Source organism: Heptranchias perlo, chromosome 32 (genome assembly GCF_035084215.1).
Source record: "Heptranchias perlo isolate sHepPer1 chromosome 32, sHepPer1.hap1, whole genome shotgun sequence".
In the NCBI taxonomy this organism is placed as follows: Eukaryota; Metazoa; Chordata; class Chondrichthyes; order Hexanchiformes; family Hexanchidae; genus Heptranchias; species Heptranchias perlo.
Window position 1 is genome coordinate 15,985,087 of NC_090356.1, and position 19,623 is coordinate 16,004,709.

Below are 19,623 nucleotides of genomic sequence, written 5' to 3' on the forward strand. Positions count from 1 at the left end.
TGTTCTCATCCACTTCTTTGAGCTGGCGTATCACTTAGTGCCAGAATTAGCGATCCATGGTCAGATCAACTAGTTATTCACCTCGTTGCTGTTTGTGGGATCTAGATCTTGCTGTGCACAGAAAATGGCTATCCCAATTACCCACAAAGCAACAGCAACTGCACTTCAAAGTAATTAATTGCTCATGAAGCACTTTGGGATGTTTTGACAGCTATGGTGAGCTGCTATTCAAATATGATTTATTTCCTTTTTTTCCTATTCTCCTTATTTCCTCCTTTCCTTCCCCTTCTGTTTGCAAACATGGATTATTTATTGACAGAAGTCCTTGGTTATTACAAGTTACGCGATTATGACATGGGCCTATTACAACAGCAAACTCATAGTACGCCCTCTATTGTCCAGTGGAATACATTACATCTCTCCCTTCCTTTCCGATAGACTCAGAATTTGTCAGTTTCCTTTAAGCAAATAACTAGATCTTCTCAAGAATAACATGAACTTTTAAACAACAGGGTTCTTCAGGTATGATGAGGAGGGAGTGGTGGGGGGGGGGCGTCTTCTGTTCCTGAAAGTAAGATTGAGAACAGGCAGTGAGTGATTCTGGATATTGATGATCAGATCATCTGACGGAGAACCACTAAAATCAACATTGTGTTTGCTCTGCAAATATCACTAGTATTGCATAGAATTACATAGAATTTTACAGCATGGAAACAGGCCATTCGGCCCAACTGGTCTATGCTGGTGTTTACGAGCCTCCTCCCACCCTACTTCATCTCACCCTATCAGCATAACCTTCTATTCCCTTCTCCCTCATGTACTTTTCTAACTTTCCCTTAAATGCATATATGCTGTTCGCCTCAATTACTTTTTGTGGTAGCGAGTTCCACATTCCAACCACTCTCTGGGTATTATCATGCTATCCAAAAGAATAGACTAACGCCCAGATTGACTTGTTACCAGTTTTATGAAATTTGATCCTTAGTTTAATTGCTGTATGGAGGGGTATTAAGGAATGTGCAGAGAGGACGGGAAATTGGGATTAACGAAATAGAGCTGTAGTGGCTAACAAAATGACAGCCAGGCTCAATGAGATGATTAGTCTAGTCTCATTCTTATAATTATATCTGCACTCTACTGTAGTTTAAAATGAAACAGAACACAATCATCATTAGTACATTGGTGCACTGTACTAAACTGCTAGTCTGACATTGACAAAGTGGTATTTATATGAAGATTTTTATTTCATTGCTGTTGAAAACTAATTTGTGAATAATTAAGTTTTGGCAAACTTGTTACTATTAAACATATGCAAAGAGCATGCTTTAGGGGAATAGGTTTAATGTGCTGACACCCCAAGTAAAAGCAATCAAAACTGACCTTAATCATGCAGAAAGTGACCTTTGTAACAAAGTTGATGTTTAACAGTGCCTGTTGCTTTCACTAGTCTATTAGCTTTTTTAACCAATCTTGTACCTAATACAAGGGGAGTTATAGAATCTTGTTGAGATATAGTGCAAAGCAATAAAATGTCCCACTTTACATTGGGACACTGCTCCAAAATCTCATGCATTGGAGAAACATGATGGATTTGTCAGCAAAAACAAATGGATGCATTATCTGCACTGTCAAGCTGACCAAATCAACTGGCAAGACGAATGAGAAACAGAGGACCCGCTCGCTACCAGTACCTATAACAAACCCTGATCCTGCATCAGTGGCAGCGGTCTGCTTTGCAGTAGTTGCTGTGGGAGGATTGCTTTCAGAGCTGGTGGTTACTGTCACAAGGCTGGGCTAAGTGATGGTGCAGAGCTGTCACCAGTGTCAACTAGCTGCTCTCTCGTACTCCTCCAAGCATGGAACTTGTGGAAGGCATCTCCTCACAAGACCCACTGATCTGTCTCAGCACGGAACAGTGGGCATCTCTGGGTCTTGGAATCCCTCCCTCATCGTTGCCTGAGTTTGAACCCAATGCCTCATAGCAGCAGTGGAAGCATTCATGAGAGTTTCTACTAAGGTGCCTATGGCCAGCTTAACTGAGGTCATCACTGCAGATGCCACTCGTGTTGCCATGTGCTCAAAGCAGATTGCAATGCAGACAATCTTTATTCTATGACACTGCTCATGTGTGAAAGGACAGTGCAAACCTCGGTGTCCTCCAACCTACCCAGACCAGTCCCACTATTGTACGCAGAGAGGCAGTCACGGTGCTACACAAACCTTCCTGTAAAAGCAGACCCAGTAATGTCTGTATTCCAAGTTAACTTGGGACAGTCTACAGCATGCCAAGACACTGTCCTGTGTGATTAAGGGTATGGGGTCGGAAGCTCAGCTCGGGGTCAAATAGGATGCCGAGGTTGCGAAGAGTCTGGTTCAACCTGAGCCAGTGGCCGGGGAGAGGATGGAATTGGTGGTAAGGGTAAGGAGTTTGTAATGGGGGCCGAAGACGATGGCTTCAGTCTTCCCAATTTTTAACTGAAGGAAATTGAACCTCATCCAAAACTGGATCTTAGACAGGCAGTCTGACAGTACAGAGGCAGTGGAGGGGTGAAGAGAAGTGGTGGTGAGGTAGAACTGGATGTCACCAGTGTACACGTGGAAGTTGACCTCATGTTTCCGGATAATGTTGCCAAGGCACAGCATTTGGTGAAGAAGAGGAAACGGCCAAATATAAACTCATCTTACTTGCACATCCTTAAATGACATTTCTGTGTGTTAATGCAGGAAAGTAATAATTTGTAAACATACATATGATTAACAATTGTTACTTTTCTTCACATTCATATATATCCTGTGCTGCTCCTTTACGGTAATATTCAGGCCTTACCTCTATGCTCTTGTCAGTGAATTGTGAATTATTCAGAAAATGAAGCATTTCTCCCATTGTTTCGAATATTGAAAATAGAGCCAAGACTCAGCAATGACAGATTCCCAATCTTCAGGTCGGCTTTTTGCCTGTGTTCGGGGTAATGTCTTGGGAAACCCATTATCAAATAATGACTTCAATATTGACTGGTCTCTGAAATTGCATTCTGTTACTCTCCATCAGATTAAATTCTATCAGTTCCACTTAAAATCTAATCCCTCCCTTGGTACCATCCTGGTCCAACATATATCCTTTCAATTCTTGGATTTGTGTCAGGTAGCTGCATTCTTGCATTCATGTTCGTGCCTTAGTGAAACATTGCTATATTAACTTGATTAACTCTTTTTCTTTGGGTGGGAGAGTGTTTTCTTTGGCTTTACCATGAGGGTATATAGCCTGTGGTGCTCATTAAATGTTTAATTGCCTTCTACTATTATACGCAGCGCTGTACTACTTTACTACATAATCCCGTAAGTATGTGCAGATTGAACAAGGCAAAAAGCCAACATTACTCACAAATAACCCCCATTTTTCATATCCCCCGTAAGATTCCCATTCTGCTCCACTCTTAGTTCTTGATTTTTTTTTTGTATATTCTTTTGACAGCTCTCAGTAGATCAGGGAAGAAATGGGAATGACTGGTGACAATGCCATGATAAAACTGCTTAGCCAATGCAAGATCACATTATGCATAGACTTTTCAAACTGTTGATCCCTAACTCCCATTAGGCCAGCAATAGAAAGCTTAATGCTATTGGTATGTGCTGAAAATTAATTCCAAAGGCTGAGGTAACTGGTAAACCATTTACCTTTATAATCGTCGACATATTTAAAGTGCCTTTCTTTTGTTTGTATGTCGCTAACTCTGTTTTAAGTAATGTATATGATATCCAAATGCTCTTATATTGTATTTCTTCAAATGGTTGAAGAAAGCATAGACTGTGAAAATGATGGCCAGTTACTGCAGTGCTACCTCAGGGCTCAAAGAGTCAATGCAGCAGTTTCTTCTGAATGCTGAGATTAATTGTATGCAGTTCTTTTTTGCAATCTGATATTGATCCATTAGGGAGTGTCCACTAGACTTGAAGTTTAAATATTTTTGCACTGATTTACTGGTTGGATGTTGCACAAAAGCCGGATCAGAGCTCTGCTGAAATAAAGCAAAAGGATTGTTATACAATCAGCATGTATGTTTGTGTGAACAGGTAGTCTCATTGTACAATCGACTTTGCTCTGCTTGATGGAAAATAAATCATGTTTGACTGTGAGTCGCACTAGATCACATATCCCAGTCTATATGACAGAAATGACTGAATTTCAAAATTGCTAACTTCACATATACTCAGACATGTACTCCTACATTTGCACATACAATATGCTTCAATAAGTATATTGAATGGAGTAAGAAGTTCTGACATGCTAGCTAATAAAACAAAATAGAACCAAAGAAATTAAATTTAATCAGATAATTATCTACAGTCTAACCTCATTATATTACAGCCCCTGAGAACCAGGAATGCTGCATATTATAATGAGGTCCTGAATTGCCATTATCACACAATATGACACAATGTGAAATAGATAGTTAACGGCTAAAGTTCAATTGCTTTATAACAAAGTTTCCGAACGCAAAGGCGTGGATTAAGGTAGGAAAACACTGGCGTAGAATTTGGTTCATGCCAGCTGGGCAGAGGAAATGATCCCTATGCTCCATACAACAGGTAGGCCTGAGGCACACCCGATATTGGGCCTCGGGCCTCATTTACATGAGACCAGTGAGCTGCAGGCACTTGCTGGGCGTCCCCGGGCAGCCCGCCGCGAAAAGGATTTCACCCTCCCAAGGAGAACAGAATAAAGTGTTTAACAATTTTATTGTTAGTTAAAATTTTGCTTATTTTAGTCTATTGAGGTTAATATTACAGTAATAACATTATTCCCAATGTGTGCGAGGCATTAGTAGTAGAATATATTACTCTTTGTTCCAGTGTCAGTGTGTCAACTGGAAACAAAACTAGTCTGGGTGACAGCATCTGCTGGCAGTGTAAGAGTTCGGATAAAATATAGAAAGATAGAATATCCACAGGGATTCTCTCTAACTGCCGACCGTAACTTCAGCTGAAAACCTGGATAAATGGCGTAAATGGTCATTTACACCATTTCTCTGGGGTTTCCGCTGATCTTCCACCGAAGTTATGGTGGGAGTTCGGGAGAACCCGTGCAGAGGTTCTACCCCAGAGATGTTACCATGAACAAAATGAAGCATTGTTTGACACAGATGCAACTACAGCACTATAATCAATAAAAAAAAGAATAAACTTGCATTTACATAGCGCCTTTCATGACCTTAGGACGTCCCAAAGCGGTTCACAGCCAATGAAGTATTTTTGAAGTGTAGTCACTATTGTTGCAATGTAGGAAATGCAACAGCCAATTTGCGCACAGCAAGCTCCCACAAATAGCAATGTGATAATGATCAGATAATCTGTTTTAGTGATGTTGGTCAAAGGATAAATATTGGCCAAGACCGGGGAGAACTCTCCTGCTCGTTTTCGAAATAGTGCCTTGGGATCTTTAACGTCCACCTGAGAGGACAGACAGGGCCTCGGTTTAATGTCTCAACCGAAAGACGTCACCTCCGACTGTGCAGCACTCCCTCAGTAGTGCACTGAAGGCCTTGTTTACCAAAAGCTTGAGGGACTACAAATGAGTTTGCTACAGACCTAGTGATTTTTTTTGACATAGATGGAATAATATTTAGCTAACCCACCAAGCAGATTAGATTAAAATTACCCCCGGAGTATTTTGGCATTTTGTTGGCATTCCCAAATCTGGTTCCCTGGAAACTTTTGACAAGCTTCTAATAAGCTTAATTGTCCAGCTATTTGTGTTGTTGGAACGGTATTAAAGTTAGCTTACCAAAAGCTTGCTTAACCTTGCAGCAAGTATAGAAGTCAAAGTATGTTAAAGCCAAGTGTTCGCAAACCATTGCCAGTTTTTCCAAAGAATCGTCAAACAGTTGGCACACTCCATCTAGTGTCGGGAAACCGTAACTACACATTTTAAATTACCCAATTACTTGGTTCGAAATAAAATCAGACAAGTCATTTCGCAGCGACTGAATGCAAAGGAAAAGAAAGACTATCAGGTATAACAGAATCCAATCTTCTCTAAGAAGTATGAATCTGTCTGTGGTGTGAAAAACAGCATCAACTTTTCTGCAGCCAGAAACTGGAATTTACGGATTTTATTTTATACGTTCATTATAAGAGACAGGTAACGCTGGAGTTCAGAAAAAAAATCCAATTGCTTGCTGATGTACCATTCTGCCTATTTTTTCTCCTCAATATATGCCTGATGTATTTTTCATGACAACTTCTAAACCGCAACCTGACCACAAAGGACAAGTTGATGTAAATGATTATTGAAGGACTTCTAAGTTCTGAAACGAGGTCTGTCACTGATTATTTCTTTGTTGGTTTCTAACTGATTCCAGTGTCAGGCTGTTTAAGACTTTATGTTATAAAACTTTGTTGAACTTTCCAAATGATAATAAATAAAAGGGACTTTCTAAATTGGAACAAGAATAAGGAGGTATTGTTTTGCAGAATTAACTCGTAGACTGCCAACTGGCAATGCATGGAACCCACACCAGAACATAGGATTTGCTAGACAAAAAATAACCAAGGTCAATTTAGTTCGTCTTCTACCATGTTGATAGTCGCATGATACAATGATAATGGAGCTGTTGACTGATCATGTCTGCAACAGACCCAGACATCAGGCGAAGAAAACCCCCAATAGTGGAAAGCTTTGGGAACCACAGGTCCAAAGTCACTTGTTCCTCCCAAGTATGCTACACTTGCCATGGGCTCGATTGTCCCGAGATATTGCAGGTGCGTTGAGGGCTGGGGTGGGGGTGGGGGGCTCTGAAAATCGGGGAAATCCCGTTCGGGATCGGAGCCCGGCTCCAACCCTCAGACTTCCGGCTTCCCCATTGACGAGTCTGGGTGCGCGAATGCGGAAGTCCCATTGGCAATTAAAGCTGGTGGGATGATCATTTAGACAGTTGTTGAGGTAGTTTAAGTACTTGAGGTACTTAATTTTCTCCACATTTTGGCAGGGGTGCAATTTTGAAGCATCCTCAGCGTGTTTCCCGTGCTGTGGGAAACACTCCATGTTTCAGCCAGCAGCCAGTGGGGGATTCAAATGCTTATTTGACAGATGGGGAGAAAAGGTCACTTATTGCAGCAGGGCACTCTGTTATTTCAGACAAAGTTTTCGTTGCAAGATCTTTGTGTTTGCACTGAAAATTCTCACTTTCCAATCAAAATTCTGCTGTTCAAACATATTTAACTACTTTGCGGACCCCCTCAAACTCACGCAGTCAGGATGAGGGGCGTCATGGCTGCATTCACCACTACATCCGAGGACGAGCAACATCACCAGCCTCGCCAGGCACAGCGTCCACCTCCACCACGTGGAGCTCCACAACACAGTGCTGCACCACAGGCACCTGCACAAGAGCACAGAGGGCAACAACAGAGAGAGCGACATCGCAGGAGGCACTACCCTCACCACAGGGTCTACAGACCGAGGCTCAGCTTCCTGGACCTCTCTGAGGAGCAGTGCATACGGAGGGTCAGAGTCAGTCGCAGACATCTGCAGCCTCCTTCATGCCGAGCTGCTCCCGGCTGGACCGAGCAGCGTCTCCTTACCTGTCATGGTCAAAGACATCACTGCCCTCAACTTCTTCGCCTCCAGATCATTCCAGGGTGCCACCGGGGTCATCGACGGGGTCTCTCAGTCGTCTGCACACAAATGCATAAGGCAGGTCACCGACGGCTTGTTTCGCAGGGCCTCGCACTACGTCGACTTCCTCATGGACGACCTCAGCCAGACGGAGAGGGCAGTGGGATTCCACTCTGTGGCTGGCTTCCCACGGGTGCAGGGTGCAATTGACTGCACCCATATAGCAATCAGAGCACCTCCACACGAGCCAGGACTATTCATCAACAGGAAGGGGTATCACTCCATCAACACTCAGCTCATTTGTGACCACCGCAAAAGATTCCTTCACGTGTGTGCCAGATTCCCTGGCAGCTGCCACGATTCCTTCATCCTCCGGGAATCCAACATCCCGCCCCTCTTCCATGCAACGAACACCCTTAAGGGCTGGCTCCTCGGGGACAAGGACTACCCCCTGCACACGTGGTTCATGACACCTCTGAGGAACCCCATCATTGAGCAACAGCGTCAATATAACAACAGCCAGATCGCCACCAGGTCTATAATTGAGCATGCTATAGGGCTGCTCAAGATGTGGTTTAGGTGCCTTGATTGTTCTGGGGGAGTACTTCAATACGCACCAGACAGAGTGGGACACATTATAATAGTGTGTTGTGCCCTGCACAACATGGCACAACAGAGAGGGGAGCCGCTTGAGGAGGCCCCATCCACATCTGCCACCCACATTGAGGAGAAGGAGGCGGTGGAGGAGGAGGAAGAGGAGGAGCAGGAGCAACCCATGGGCAGAGCAGCGGCTCACCTGGCTGCTCGTGAGGCCAGGGAATCACTGATATGTGAACGGTTCTCCTAACATCAGACAGTGTGAAGAGTCCAGTCCTCACACCACCTGGATAGAGCAGCACCCACACCAGCCCCACCCCCACCCCCACCCCTCCCTGCACAAAACAGTCCTGCAACTACACATACACCCACTGTAGAGTGACCCAATGGGTGGCATCAAGTGTCGCCGTTCATGGTGAACCTCATGAAAGGGCCCTATTACAGAAGCCAGGCAAGAATGGCCAGGACGTGGCAGTAGTGGTGACAATAATAATATTTAATGTGAGTTTAACATAAAGTTAATATAAATAAAAAACATGACCAACCGTCAAACACCCTTGTGCATCCCCCTTCATGCTTACAAAACCTTCGCCTTTCTCTTCCGACTACTTCTACGTGGTGCATCCCCTGTGGCTGCAGCAGAGGTAGAGGCAGCTTGCTCTTGTTCATGCCATGACCGATAAGATGCTTTGGGCCTATGGCCTCTGGGTTTTGGTGCCCGTGAGGGCCCCTCCAAAGACTGCTCCACTTGCACCTGCACAGGGGCAGACTCAGCCACCTGGAGAGGAGGCAGCATTGCGGGTACTGGTTGAGAGGGGGGCAACGGGTGAGACATGGGAGCGCTTTGAGTGGCGTCCCCACTTCCATGTCCCCTTTCACCATCATCCCTCTCCTGGGCCAGGCCCACATCACTCCTACCACCCTGCTGGACAACAGTTTGGAGGACATGTGTGAAGCCTTTTAAGGCCAGTGCTAGTGTATCAGCCTGCCTGTTTAAGGCAGCAGAATGTTATTCACTGTGAGCCCGAATGGCCGTTGTCAGGGCCTGAATGGACTCATTTGTGAGCCGTGCTTGAAGCTCAATGGAGGCTAGCCTTCTCTCCATCGCAGACATTCCTGCACTTACCCGTGACAGTATCTCAGAGATGCCCTCACGTCCCTGTGACACTATCTCAGAGATTCCCTCCTGTACCTGTGCCACCATTCCACTCATGCAGGAATTGGACTCCTCCATCCTCTGCGCTATTGTGGAGAGTGCGCATGGCACCTGTTCCAGCACCTCACAAATGTGCTGCTGTCCCTCAATCATTCTTCTTTTAAAGGATGGCCCCCAGGGTTCATCATCTGCATCCAGCTGAGCAGAGCCTGGAGAGGAGTGCTCCCACTGACTCAGACTCTCCGTAGCTGCCCCTGCCACTAGTGTCTGCTTGTGCTCACATGTGTGTGGTAACTCACCAGGTGCCAACCCAACCAACTGAGGACTAGGACCCACCGAAGTGTATCGGCCCTGAAGGATGGCTCGCTCAGATGTGACGGTGCACCCTCAGGGGCCAGCAGGTCCTCTGAGGAATCACCCTCTGACGTCACAGCGGTCGCTGAAGGCTCTGTAAGAGAACAGAAGGCAATATTAAGCATCATCACAGATGTGTCATGTTGCGATGAGCATACTGAGGTGCTGAAGATGGCAAGGCATGTCAATTCATATTGTGTGTGCTGAATGTTAAAGTTGTGTCACCAGACGTTTGTCGGGTGGCAGTCTCGGCGTCCCCGATGGACAGGCACTCGAGAGTTCAGCTCAGTTCCAGCGCCTCCTGCTCCATGTCTGTGAGGACGACGATTTGTTGCGGCCCCCCTCCAATCCTCATCCTCTCCCGTGCATTCTGGGCTGTCTTCTCCTATAAGGGGAGAAAGTACAGACGCGTGAGTGAGTGATGGTGACGTGGCCATCCGATGAATGCATTGGTTTGGGTGTGGCTGACCATGAAAGGGATGCATCAGCGGGTGAGTATGAGACAGAGCCATGACATTGTATGAGGATTGGGTTGAGTGGTAGTGGTGGGGTGAGTAATGGAGAGGTGAGGAAGTGCAGGTAAGTTGAGGATGAGCCTTAAGTGGTTTTGGGCAGTGATGTGATAGAGTAGTGTTGGCAGTGCAGAATGAGTTGGGGGGTGGAGGGCGGTGATGTGGAAGACGGAATGTAGGAGAATCAGTAAGTGTACTCACTTTGGCTGACCTAGTTAGGTCATTGAAGCGCTTCCTGCACTGGACTCAGGTGCAGGAGATGTTGCTGCTGCTGCTGGTGACCTCCTCTGCCACCTCGAGCCAGGCCTTCTTGGTGGCAGAGGCAGGCCACTTCCTCCCATCCACCGGGTAGAGCACATTCCTCCTCCTCCTCACACCATCCAGTAGCACCTGGAGTGAGGCATCGCTGAATCTTGGAGCAGCCTTGCCCCTGTGCTGCTCCATTGTGCTGTGTGGGTGTTTGCTCCAGGAGCAGCCATTGGAGGACTGCCCCTTTAAATAGAGCTCCTCCAGCTGACAGCCTATGACGCAGGTGCGCAGTCCGCCCGCTGCGCAGCTTTTGGACGACAAACCCGGAAGCCAGGTTAAGTGGCTGCAATTGACTTGTGATCACGTGCGAAACGGACAGATTTAATTGGGCGGGTTACTCACGCGCCCAATTAACCCCCGCTGCCACCCCGCCTCCCCGCTAATACCAGGGCCCATACATCAGGTCTGAAGTTACTCATATACTGCATCCCAAAATATTATTTTCTGAAAGAAATCTATCGAATAACTGCATATGGAATCTGGATACATGCACCATTATCATTCAGCCAGGAAAATGATAGAGTAAGGTAGGGAGATTTAAATCGGTCGATAATTAAAGGAGATAAGAAAACTGATAATGTCAACAAAAATACTTACATCAAAGAAAGAGCCACAGCTAAAGAAACTACCAAATATTTCTCAGAAATGAGCAAAAGCTGATTAAATAACTCAGCTGGCTGTGAACGATAACCATCGTTTATTGTGAAAGATTCCTGCACAGATTCTGTGATAATGTTAAGCAGTGGGATTCCCCACAAAGTGTTTGGAATGGCCATTAACAGGGAATAAGCAATCTCAATTGCTGTAACACACGTGGTATGTGTTATTTCAGGTTCAGCAATTCTCCTTAAAGTGGGATTTCAGGATTAGCGGCCAAAAGGGAAGCCAGCATAATCTCGATGCTGAAATCCTGCTGCAGAAGCATACGTTTTGCACATTCATTAAATCTACGAACAGGATTTAGGGCCTTTTCTTTAATCACATGCCAAATGTACTTTCCAGTTCGTTTTTAATCACTATTCTTTTTCCCTTATGGACTGCAAGCTCTATACCTGACACTTGTCATGATCCCTAATTAAATATCCTTTCTTTACTTACTGCCTTTCCTTAGCTTCTTTGCGAGCAATTTTCTTCTGCTACCAAACATCTCTCACCAGCACAGTTGTTATTCTTAATCAGAATTCCCTCGATCCTTCCAAATCCATTTTCAGTTGTCTCTTCTGCCCAACAGCCATCCAGGAATTGAGACCTAGCAACTATATCACTGTTTAACAATATCATCCAATATTATACTCTGTGGGGTGGAATTTCCTGTGTATTTGCGCTCATAGACTCATGTAATCCTAGTGTAAAGCAAATACCCAATATAAAAGATCAAGGAAACTCAGGCGTGTGTTACGCATGTAATTGTGCTATGCCCGAATTCCCTTGCTCTTTTACCCCCTTCTATCAATCCCGATGTCTGAATGAATCTTGGCTCATTACTATGGCTCTGCCCCGTGTCGGAAGAGCTGTACACACAAATTTCCTGTAAAAACTTTGGTTCAAAATGGGTGTAAAATTAAGCCCGGAGCTTTAGGCGCAACAAAATCATTTACATTATAGTTTGTATGCAATTTTTTGAGTGATTTTTTAAAAAAAATTATCCTTACTGAGATCTGCTCTGTATTTTCTGGTTTTCCTTGAATGCATCTTTTATGTTATCAGTATGAGTCACGTTAAAAATTGAAAAGTTTCCACGATTGCATGTTTTTAAACATGCTGTGCCTAATGTGCTGTTAGATGCTTGAAACTTTCATTTTCATGTGGTGTGAGTTTGGCGCTTTCCTTGGGCCCTGATTGTTTACACCGATTTTTGCTTGTTTCCACTGACTTTTACGTTCCGCCGTATGTTAATGAGTGTGGCACAAAATTTGGGTGCAAATAGGCATCAGCAAAATGGGCACATGAAGTTACACCAGAAATTACGCCCCTGCAGGAAATTCCACCCATTATCTTTAACACAAAGTTTATTAAAGCTAGAGCACACATTAAAAGTCTCAGCTTAATACCTCCTCCCATATCCCAGTCAAACAGTGATCCCCAATGTTGAGAAGATGGCACCGGAGATGCACATGTGCCCTGGATGAAACATAACTTCAGGAGAGGAGGAGGGAGAAAACTACAGCTTAGGTCATTTTTCAGTTCTCACGTGACATCTGATTGAATTCCAAGTATTAATACTTTACATGCCAGTGATTTTGAAAAAGTTACATGGTTTCACAAGACTCTACTAAAGTTTGCATTCCAGGCGTTCATAGCTGGTGTAAGATTAATTCTTATAATTTGGATATCTCTATACAGGGTTAATATTATAATTGTGGTTCGTTAATAAAAGGCACCAAAGTAAAGGACCTAAAAAAAAGCCATCTTTTGTTAAACTATAATCTTCCCCCTCCCATCTGCTGTAAACTTTATCTATTCTCCAACAGTGTTATAACTGAGATGATCTTCAACAATTGTACTTTTGACTGCAAAACTGTCCCAAATTCACTCTGGCGGTGAAGCATGTTACGGTCCAAGCACATTATGCCAAAGAACTGTCAGAAAGAAACGGGTGGGAAGTGTTTCCAAACGAGAGAGGGTGTTAAAATCTGAATGCTGGCTAAATCATAGTTAGCTGTGGCTCAGTTGGTAGCACTCCTACCTCTGATGTTAGAGGGTTGTGGGTTCAAGTCTTGCTCCAGAGTGCAGAAAATCTAGGTTTAGTACTGAGGTGCTATCTTTCAGATGTTAAACCATGGTCCTGTCCTCTCAGGTGGATATAAAGGAGCCCATAGCACTACTTGAAGAAGAAGAGGGGAGGTGTCCTGGCTAATATTTATCCCTCAACAAACATCACTAAAAAACAGATTATCTGGTCATTATCTCATTGCTGTTTGTGGGATCTTCCAGTGCACAAATTGGTTACTGTGTTTTGTACAACAGTGACTACACTTCAAAAGTACTTCATTGGCATTTTGAGACGTCCCGAGGTCGTGAATGGCGCTATATAAATGCAAGTCTTTCTTTCTTGCACACCTTCTAGAGACCAGCTCAAGAGTGGCAGGGCCTTTGGAGCAGGGACTGCCTTATCATGGGGAGGGGGTGAAGAAGAGTAAAAAAAATTAGACTGATATTTAAACAAAAAACTTCTTAATCTTTCCTTATTTGACAAGGTGCTATCCCTGTGTCCAACTCACGCCCCCCCATAAACACAAACCCTTGACCAGGAGCACTAAGATTGCAGAATCACCCCTTATATTGATTATTAATTTAAGAATGTTTCCTAAAGTAAATTCACACTGAGAAATTATATTTCATTTACAGTATTGGATTCTACTGATTCAGTGGATCCCATATCATTATATATTTTATAATTCCTGGTAAATTAAATAGTTCACCCAAGGTTACAGTCACCTTAGAACGCTGGGCTAGTATTAGGTTTTCTTACATTCTGCACATCAACACATAACATTAAATCAATCAAAATGCTAAGCATGGGTTCTGATCCTGCAATGGACAATCTGCTGATTAACATTCAACAATTTTTGAAGAGAAGCAGAATTTTCTGCAGTGAAAATAACTCTAAAGCAAACAAAAACCCTTCAGTCTGAAGGTCAGTATGAAATTTGATCAATGCTGATTTGGTCTGACAATCGGATTGATTATTCTAGTATCACGTTCTCCATACTTAACTGCTTTTACCCTGGCTTAGCCTATGTGACATCCATGGCGGAGGGGCGAAACAATCGGGTGAAAATCATTTGTACCTTTTAAAGAACGCAGTGTAACTTAGTGCAGAATAGCATATGTGTGAATCATAAAAACATGAGTGATGGATGGATTCAAAGTTGTCCTGTTTGAAGAAAGGTGTGAACAGAGGTTTCACAGCTAATAATTATTCAACCAAGTGTTCATAGACAAAACGCTAGAATTTATTAGGTGATTTTAGTACATTAGGCAGTATTCCCCTTGTTGAACAGGTCTTAGAGACCAATTGCAGGAGGATAATTCATTTCTCTACAGATTAGTAATATAGCAGGAAAAATTGTGGATTTTTGTAATAGTTCAAGCACAGACACCAGAATTACTGCCCCGATTTATTGTTCGCAGAATCCCACTAAACTGCTCATCCCATTAACCTGCGAATCCCAATAATCTATTTTCTCCCACGGCCCTGTATCTTCCTCTGTTTCAAATATTTATCCAATTTTACCTTAGAAGCTGCAATCGTCTCTGCTTATGACACTGATAGACAAGATGCAGTTGTAACAGCGAAATCAGGTAGGGGGGATTGGCGAATTTTGCACTGCTTCGCAATCCCGCCTTTGCTCCAAGCGTCCGTCTAATATAATAAGGCAAAGTACTTTGGCATTGCCATCCGCCATGAAGGTCTTTTGTACCGCTCGAGGCAGGCAAGATTTCAAACTTGGGAACTTTTACCACTGAACATTGCATCGAGCTTCAAGCAAGAATTTGCAATTTCGATCACAGCTTTCTTGCCCTTCTCTTTCCTCCTTTCACATCCACTTTTCATCATACTTCGCAGTGGAATGTGAGCAGAAACCTCAATTAACTAGAATTAATTCTCCTATGTATGGGCTCGCTGAGTCACAGTAATGTAAATGGAAATTTAGGAGTTCGCCTAGCCTGCAAAGCACACTGGACAATGGGCAGCTCACAATCACAGCACAACCTTCATTTTTTTTAACCCAATGCAGTCCTCAACCAAATACAGAGAGAGAGGCTGGGAATTTCCCCGGTTCGTCAGAAGTAATTTCCTGTACACTTGGCACTCTCCTGTTTTAGTCTGCACCTGTACACAATTTATGGCTGAATAATCTCATTGGTTCCCAATCCACCATCGTTGATTTTACCCACTCAACTGCCATTAATAAAAAGGTATGTCCAATTAGCTGAAAATTGTTTCCAATTGTTCGATAAAATTAAACAGATGGCGAAGGAAGTAAAGCAGCTTTATATTTTCAAGACTTTTATCAATTTCTACAATTTCAACAATTATTTAAAGCTTAGCACTGCATAGCTATCATCTCTGAACTGCTCCTGCCACACCAGGAGGCCTCTGCCCCACCCCCACGCCACGAGGGCTCTGCCCCCCTGCACTATGAGGCCTTCCTCGTGCCAGGAAGCCTCTGTCCACCCCCATCCCGCGTCATGAGGCTTCTGTTCCCACCCCCACACCAAAGCCTCTGTTCCCCCTCACCCCCGCACCATGAGGCCTCTGTACCCCCTCCACCCCGTGCCATGAGGCCTCTGTTCCCACCCCCGCACCGAGGCCTCTGCCCCCCCACCCCCGCGGCATGAGGCCTCTGCCCCCCCACCCCCGCACCGAGGTCTCTGCCCCCCCACCCCTGTGGCATGAGGCCTCTGCTCCCCTGCGCCACGAGGCCATTGTCCCCCCCGCCATGCGCCAGGAGGCCTCTGTTTCCCCCCCCCTACCGTGCCACAAGGCCAATGTCCCCCCCACCCGCGTGCCATGAGGCCTCTGTTCCCACCCCCGTACCGAGGCCACCGTCCCCCACCCACCCCTGCACCACGAGGCCTGTCTCCCCCGTGCCACGAGGCCCCTGTCCACACACCCCCCCCCGGCGTACAAGACATCTGCCCCCGTGCCCGCACCACGAGGCCTTTGTTCCCTATGGCACGAGGCCTCCATAGACTCCGTAGAGGCCACACTTCTGGCAAAGTTACAGCGCCTGGCCTGAGAGGAAGCAGCTGCGAGCGGGAAATCCAAATTCCCAGCCGTAAATTTACCGAAAACAGAACATTATAGTGCATGCGCTGGAATTCAGGCCTTGGAGGAACGGGCACGGGAACCATTGAAGCTTTACGGGGGCACTTGGGAAATCACCCCTCCTGCCTCCCAGTCCTTTTGCTGTATGGTTACCCGCTCCTGAATGGCAACATTTTTCAATATACACACTGATGCAGGTCATTTTGGATAACTTGGCAGGTCAGCATGAAAATCATTGAAAGCACCACTGCTTTAAGATTGTTTGGTGCAATCAATGCCCATCATTTTCACAATTAATACGATTTGTATACAATTTATAGTTCTCCAGCAACTCTAAGGATCTAAGGTCATCGACCTGAAACGTTAACTCTGTTTCTTTCTCCACAGATGCTGCCTCATTTGCTGAGCTTCTCCAGCATTTTCTGTTTTTATTATCTAAGGATCATTATTTTCTTTGAGAGTACTATGGTTCCTCGCACCAAGTGGCAATAATAACACTATTATGTTAGAAATAAGAGATTAATGTTCTATTTACATTACAACACCGTAATATAAACTGCCTAACAGCATTGTGCCTTCACCCACAGACTGCAGTTGTTCAAGAAGAAGGCCCACCATCGCCCTTTCAAGGGCAACTAGGGATGGGCAATAAATGCCAGCCTTGCCAGCAACACCCACATCCCGAGGATGAATTTTTTAAAAAATGGTGCTGGTGTCTCTGCAGACACCGAGACCCACCAAACGGGCAAATTGAGTTCCTAATCCACCAGCACTGGGCAGAAACACCGTTTCACATTGCTGTCCTCCACGACCTTTCCCTGACGCTCGATGAAGTTTGCAACCAGAACATTAAACTTGTGACTGTGATTTTTTGAGCAACTGCACATGTGCAATCTTGTGAACGTGCAGCTGTTTGTGTTTCCATCGATCCTCTTGAACGTGTCTCGCAAAGCGAACAAGTGAACTCAGAGCAGCAGCAACTCCATCATATTGCTGATGGAAGCAATTCTGCAATAGAAAGAAGGAAAGCTGCTGCACACACTCGGGGTTACAAATTCTGCTATTGAGGATAGAGGTTTAAAGGCAAAGGTTTAAAGAAAAGGCAAAAATTAGTTTTTACTTTCAGTGTACTTCAGAGCAGAAATGACACGTTATTTTTGGTGTCTTTAAAGGCCACGGTGCCTGATCTCTAAGGCACACATTCCTTGTCAATTCTAATAAAGTCATGGCTGTGAAGTCGTATAATGGGCTTTTTGATTAACTCTACGATTAGACCACGGGTTAGAATATGAATATTTCAGTGCCTTACTCATAGTGGAAAAGCCATCATCAGCCCCATCAGATCCGTATTCAGACTGAGAACGGCCGAGGCCAATCGAGTAACCCCGGTGCTTCCGGCTTCCTGGACGTGACCTCCTTTGATTGTTCAACTTTGTTCCAGCAGCTCCTGAAAAATTCAGAACAGAATGAGGCAAAAGCAGTGTCACTAAAATAATAAAAGTCCTAATATCTCCTGATGTGGCTCGGTGTGAAATTTTGTTTGATAATGCTCCTGTGAAGTGCCTTGGGACGTTTTACTACATTAAAGGCGCTATATAAATGCAAGTTGTTATTGTTATTGCTGTTGTTGTAACATTGTTCCTCCTATAGCAATGTGTTTCTAATAATTGCATTTAAAGAGACAGTAATTCATTTGAAGGGTTATGCAAGAGTATTTAAAAAGCATCCTCACTTACAAGTGGAAAGGATACTTGTGTTAGGTTAAACTGTAGAATAGCACTGGAGCCTGCAATCATTCTGGAATCTGGAAATCCATTCTGTAGCTAAAGGTGAATACTGCATCCAGATCAAGATAATCAGAAGTGACCAAAATTGCAAAAGATCAGGATTGATCCCAATTTTGACCACTTCCAGTTCCTACCCATTCATCTCTGCTCTTCCTCCCTCCTCCCTGCATACACTTGCCACCATTCAAGAAGGTGGCTCACCACCACCTTCTCAAGGGCAATTAGGGATGGGCAATAAATGCTGGCCTAGCCAACGACGCCCACATCCCATGAATGAATTTTTAAAAAATTTGCATGTTCTATAATTGCAACACATACTCAGAGAAAATTAGGCTCAAAATTCTTGGGTCTGGGTGGCGCAGAAGCATCAGGGGTAGGGGGGGGTTTCACAATTTTGGGCAGTACCCACTCCTATCAGGTCTTTAAGGGTTAGCTACTGATATTATAGCTATATAGTCTCTCATGAGGATGAGCGGCCATTGGACACAGATGTTAACTATCATCAAATTGTCACATACACAGGATTATTGTGTTGCACCGAACTTGCCATTAGGTTGTACTATCAGACCAAAGCTATGGGTACCTTTTATTAGTGAAGTTCAGTGAAGGAACAAAGCCCATAGTGCAGAACACCATTAAAATAGAATGGAGCAGGACAGAAAATGAGGTAAACTAAGAAGCTATTAAGCTTGGGTCTCAATATCTAAGTTTCAAAAGATTGTAGGATGTGGGGCAGACTGAGAGAAGTAAGGAGTTCCAGACTTTTGAGGACCTGACAGATGCATTAATGTACGAGAAGATGAGATGAGTCTTAATTTGAACACAACGGGGATATAAAGAGGAACAGATGGCACACTTGGATTTATTAGTAATGATAAAATGGAGAGAAAAAAGTGATATTAACCTGTACTACTGTCCAATTTAACAATTCAGTAACAACACTGAATTTTTTGTGTGACCAAAGATAAACAAAACACTGAGCTTATTGAAATGAATCAATTCTAATACCTGCATGTGATTTTCTTAATAATTCCAGGAAATGCGTCCTTTCATAATGGCTAATTATTCAGTAGTTGCTTAGCTACGATAACATCTCTTCAGGAACATTGAGGTTAGGTTGAATATTAATTATTCCTAATGGACTACTATAACATTATTCTATCTGTCACTTCTGAACTTCTCAGTCAGCACAGCCAAAAATAGCCTTTCTGCTTCACCAAAGGAGCTGTCGACAGCTTCCAACATGTGTACAATTTCATTCCACTGTGCCATCCAAAATGAACAAACCTCACTGTTATAACTTCTGAGGATCAAAGCTTTTATTCTATTCAGGGCTCATCTTGTGAAGGCTTGAGTCTGCCTATAGCCTATAGTGGAGTGTTTCCAGGGATCAGGGAATGCAAACTGCTAACATGGGAACATAAGAAAGTACAGGAGTGGAAAAGACCATCTGATCGGTTCCAAAAACCATTACAACTCATTGAACCTATTAAAACAAGGGATACAGAATATATTGT

At 44.2% G+C, this 19,623-nt stretch overlaps 1 protein-coding gene across 1 annotated transcript in view; it reads right to left on the bottom strand.

Moving 5' to 3' along the window:
* Positions 1–19,623, bottom strand: part of vwa5b1 (von Willebrand factor A domain containing 5B1) — a 141,599-nt gene that overhangs the window by 14,491 nt on the left and 107,485 nt on the right. Inside the window, exon 17 of the mRNA XM_067970091.1 lies at positions 17,629–17,766. Within this exon, the coding sequence (XP_067826192.1) occupies positions 17,629–17,766 (138 nt within the window). The remainder of the gene's footprint in view (positions 1–17,628; positions 17,767–19,623) is intronic.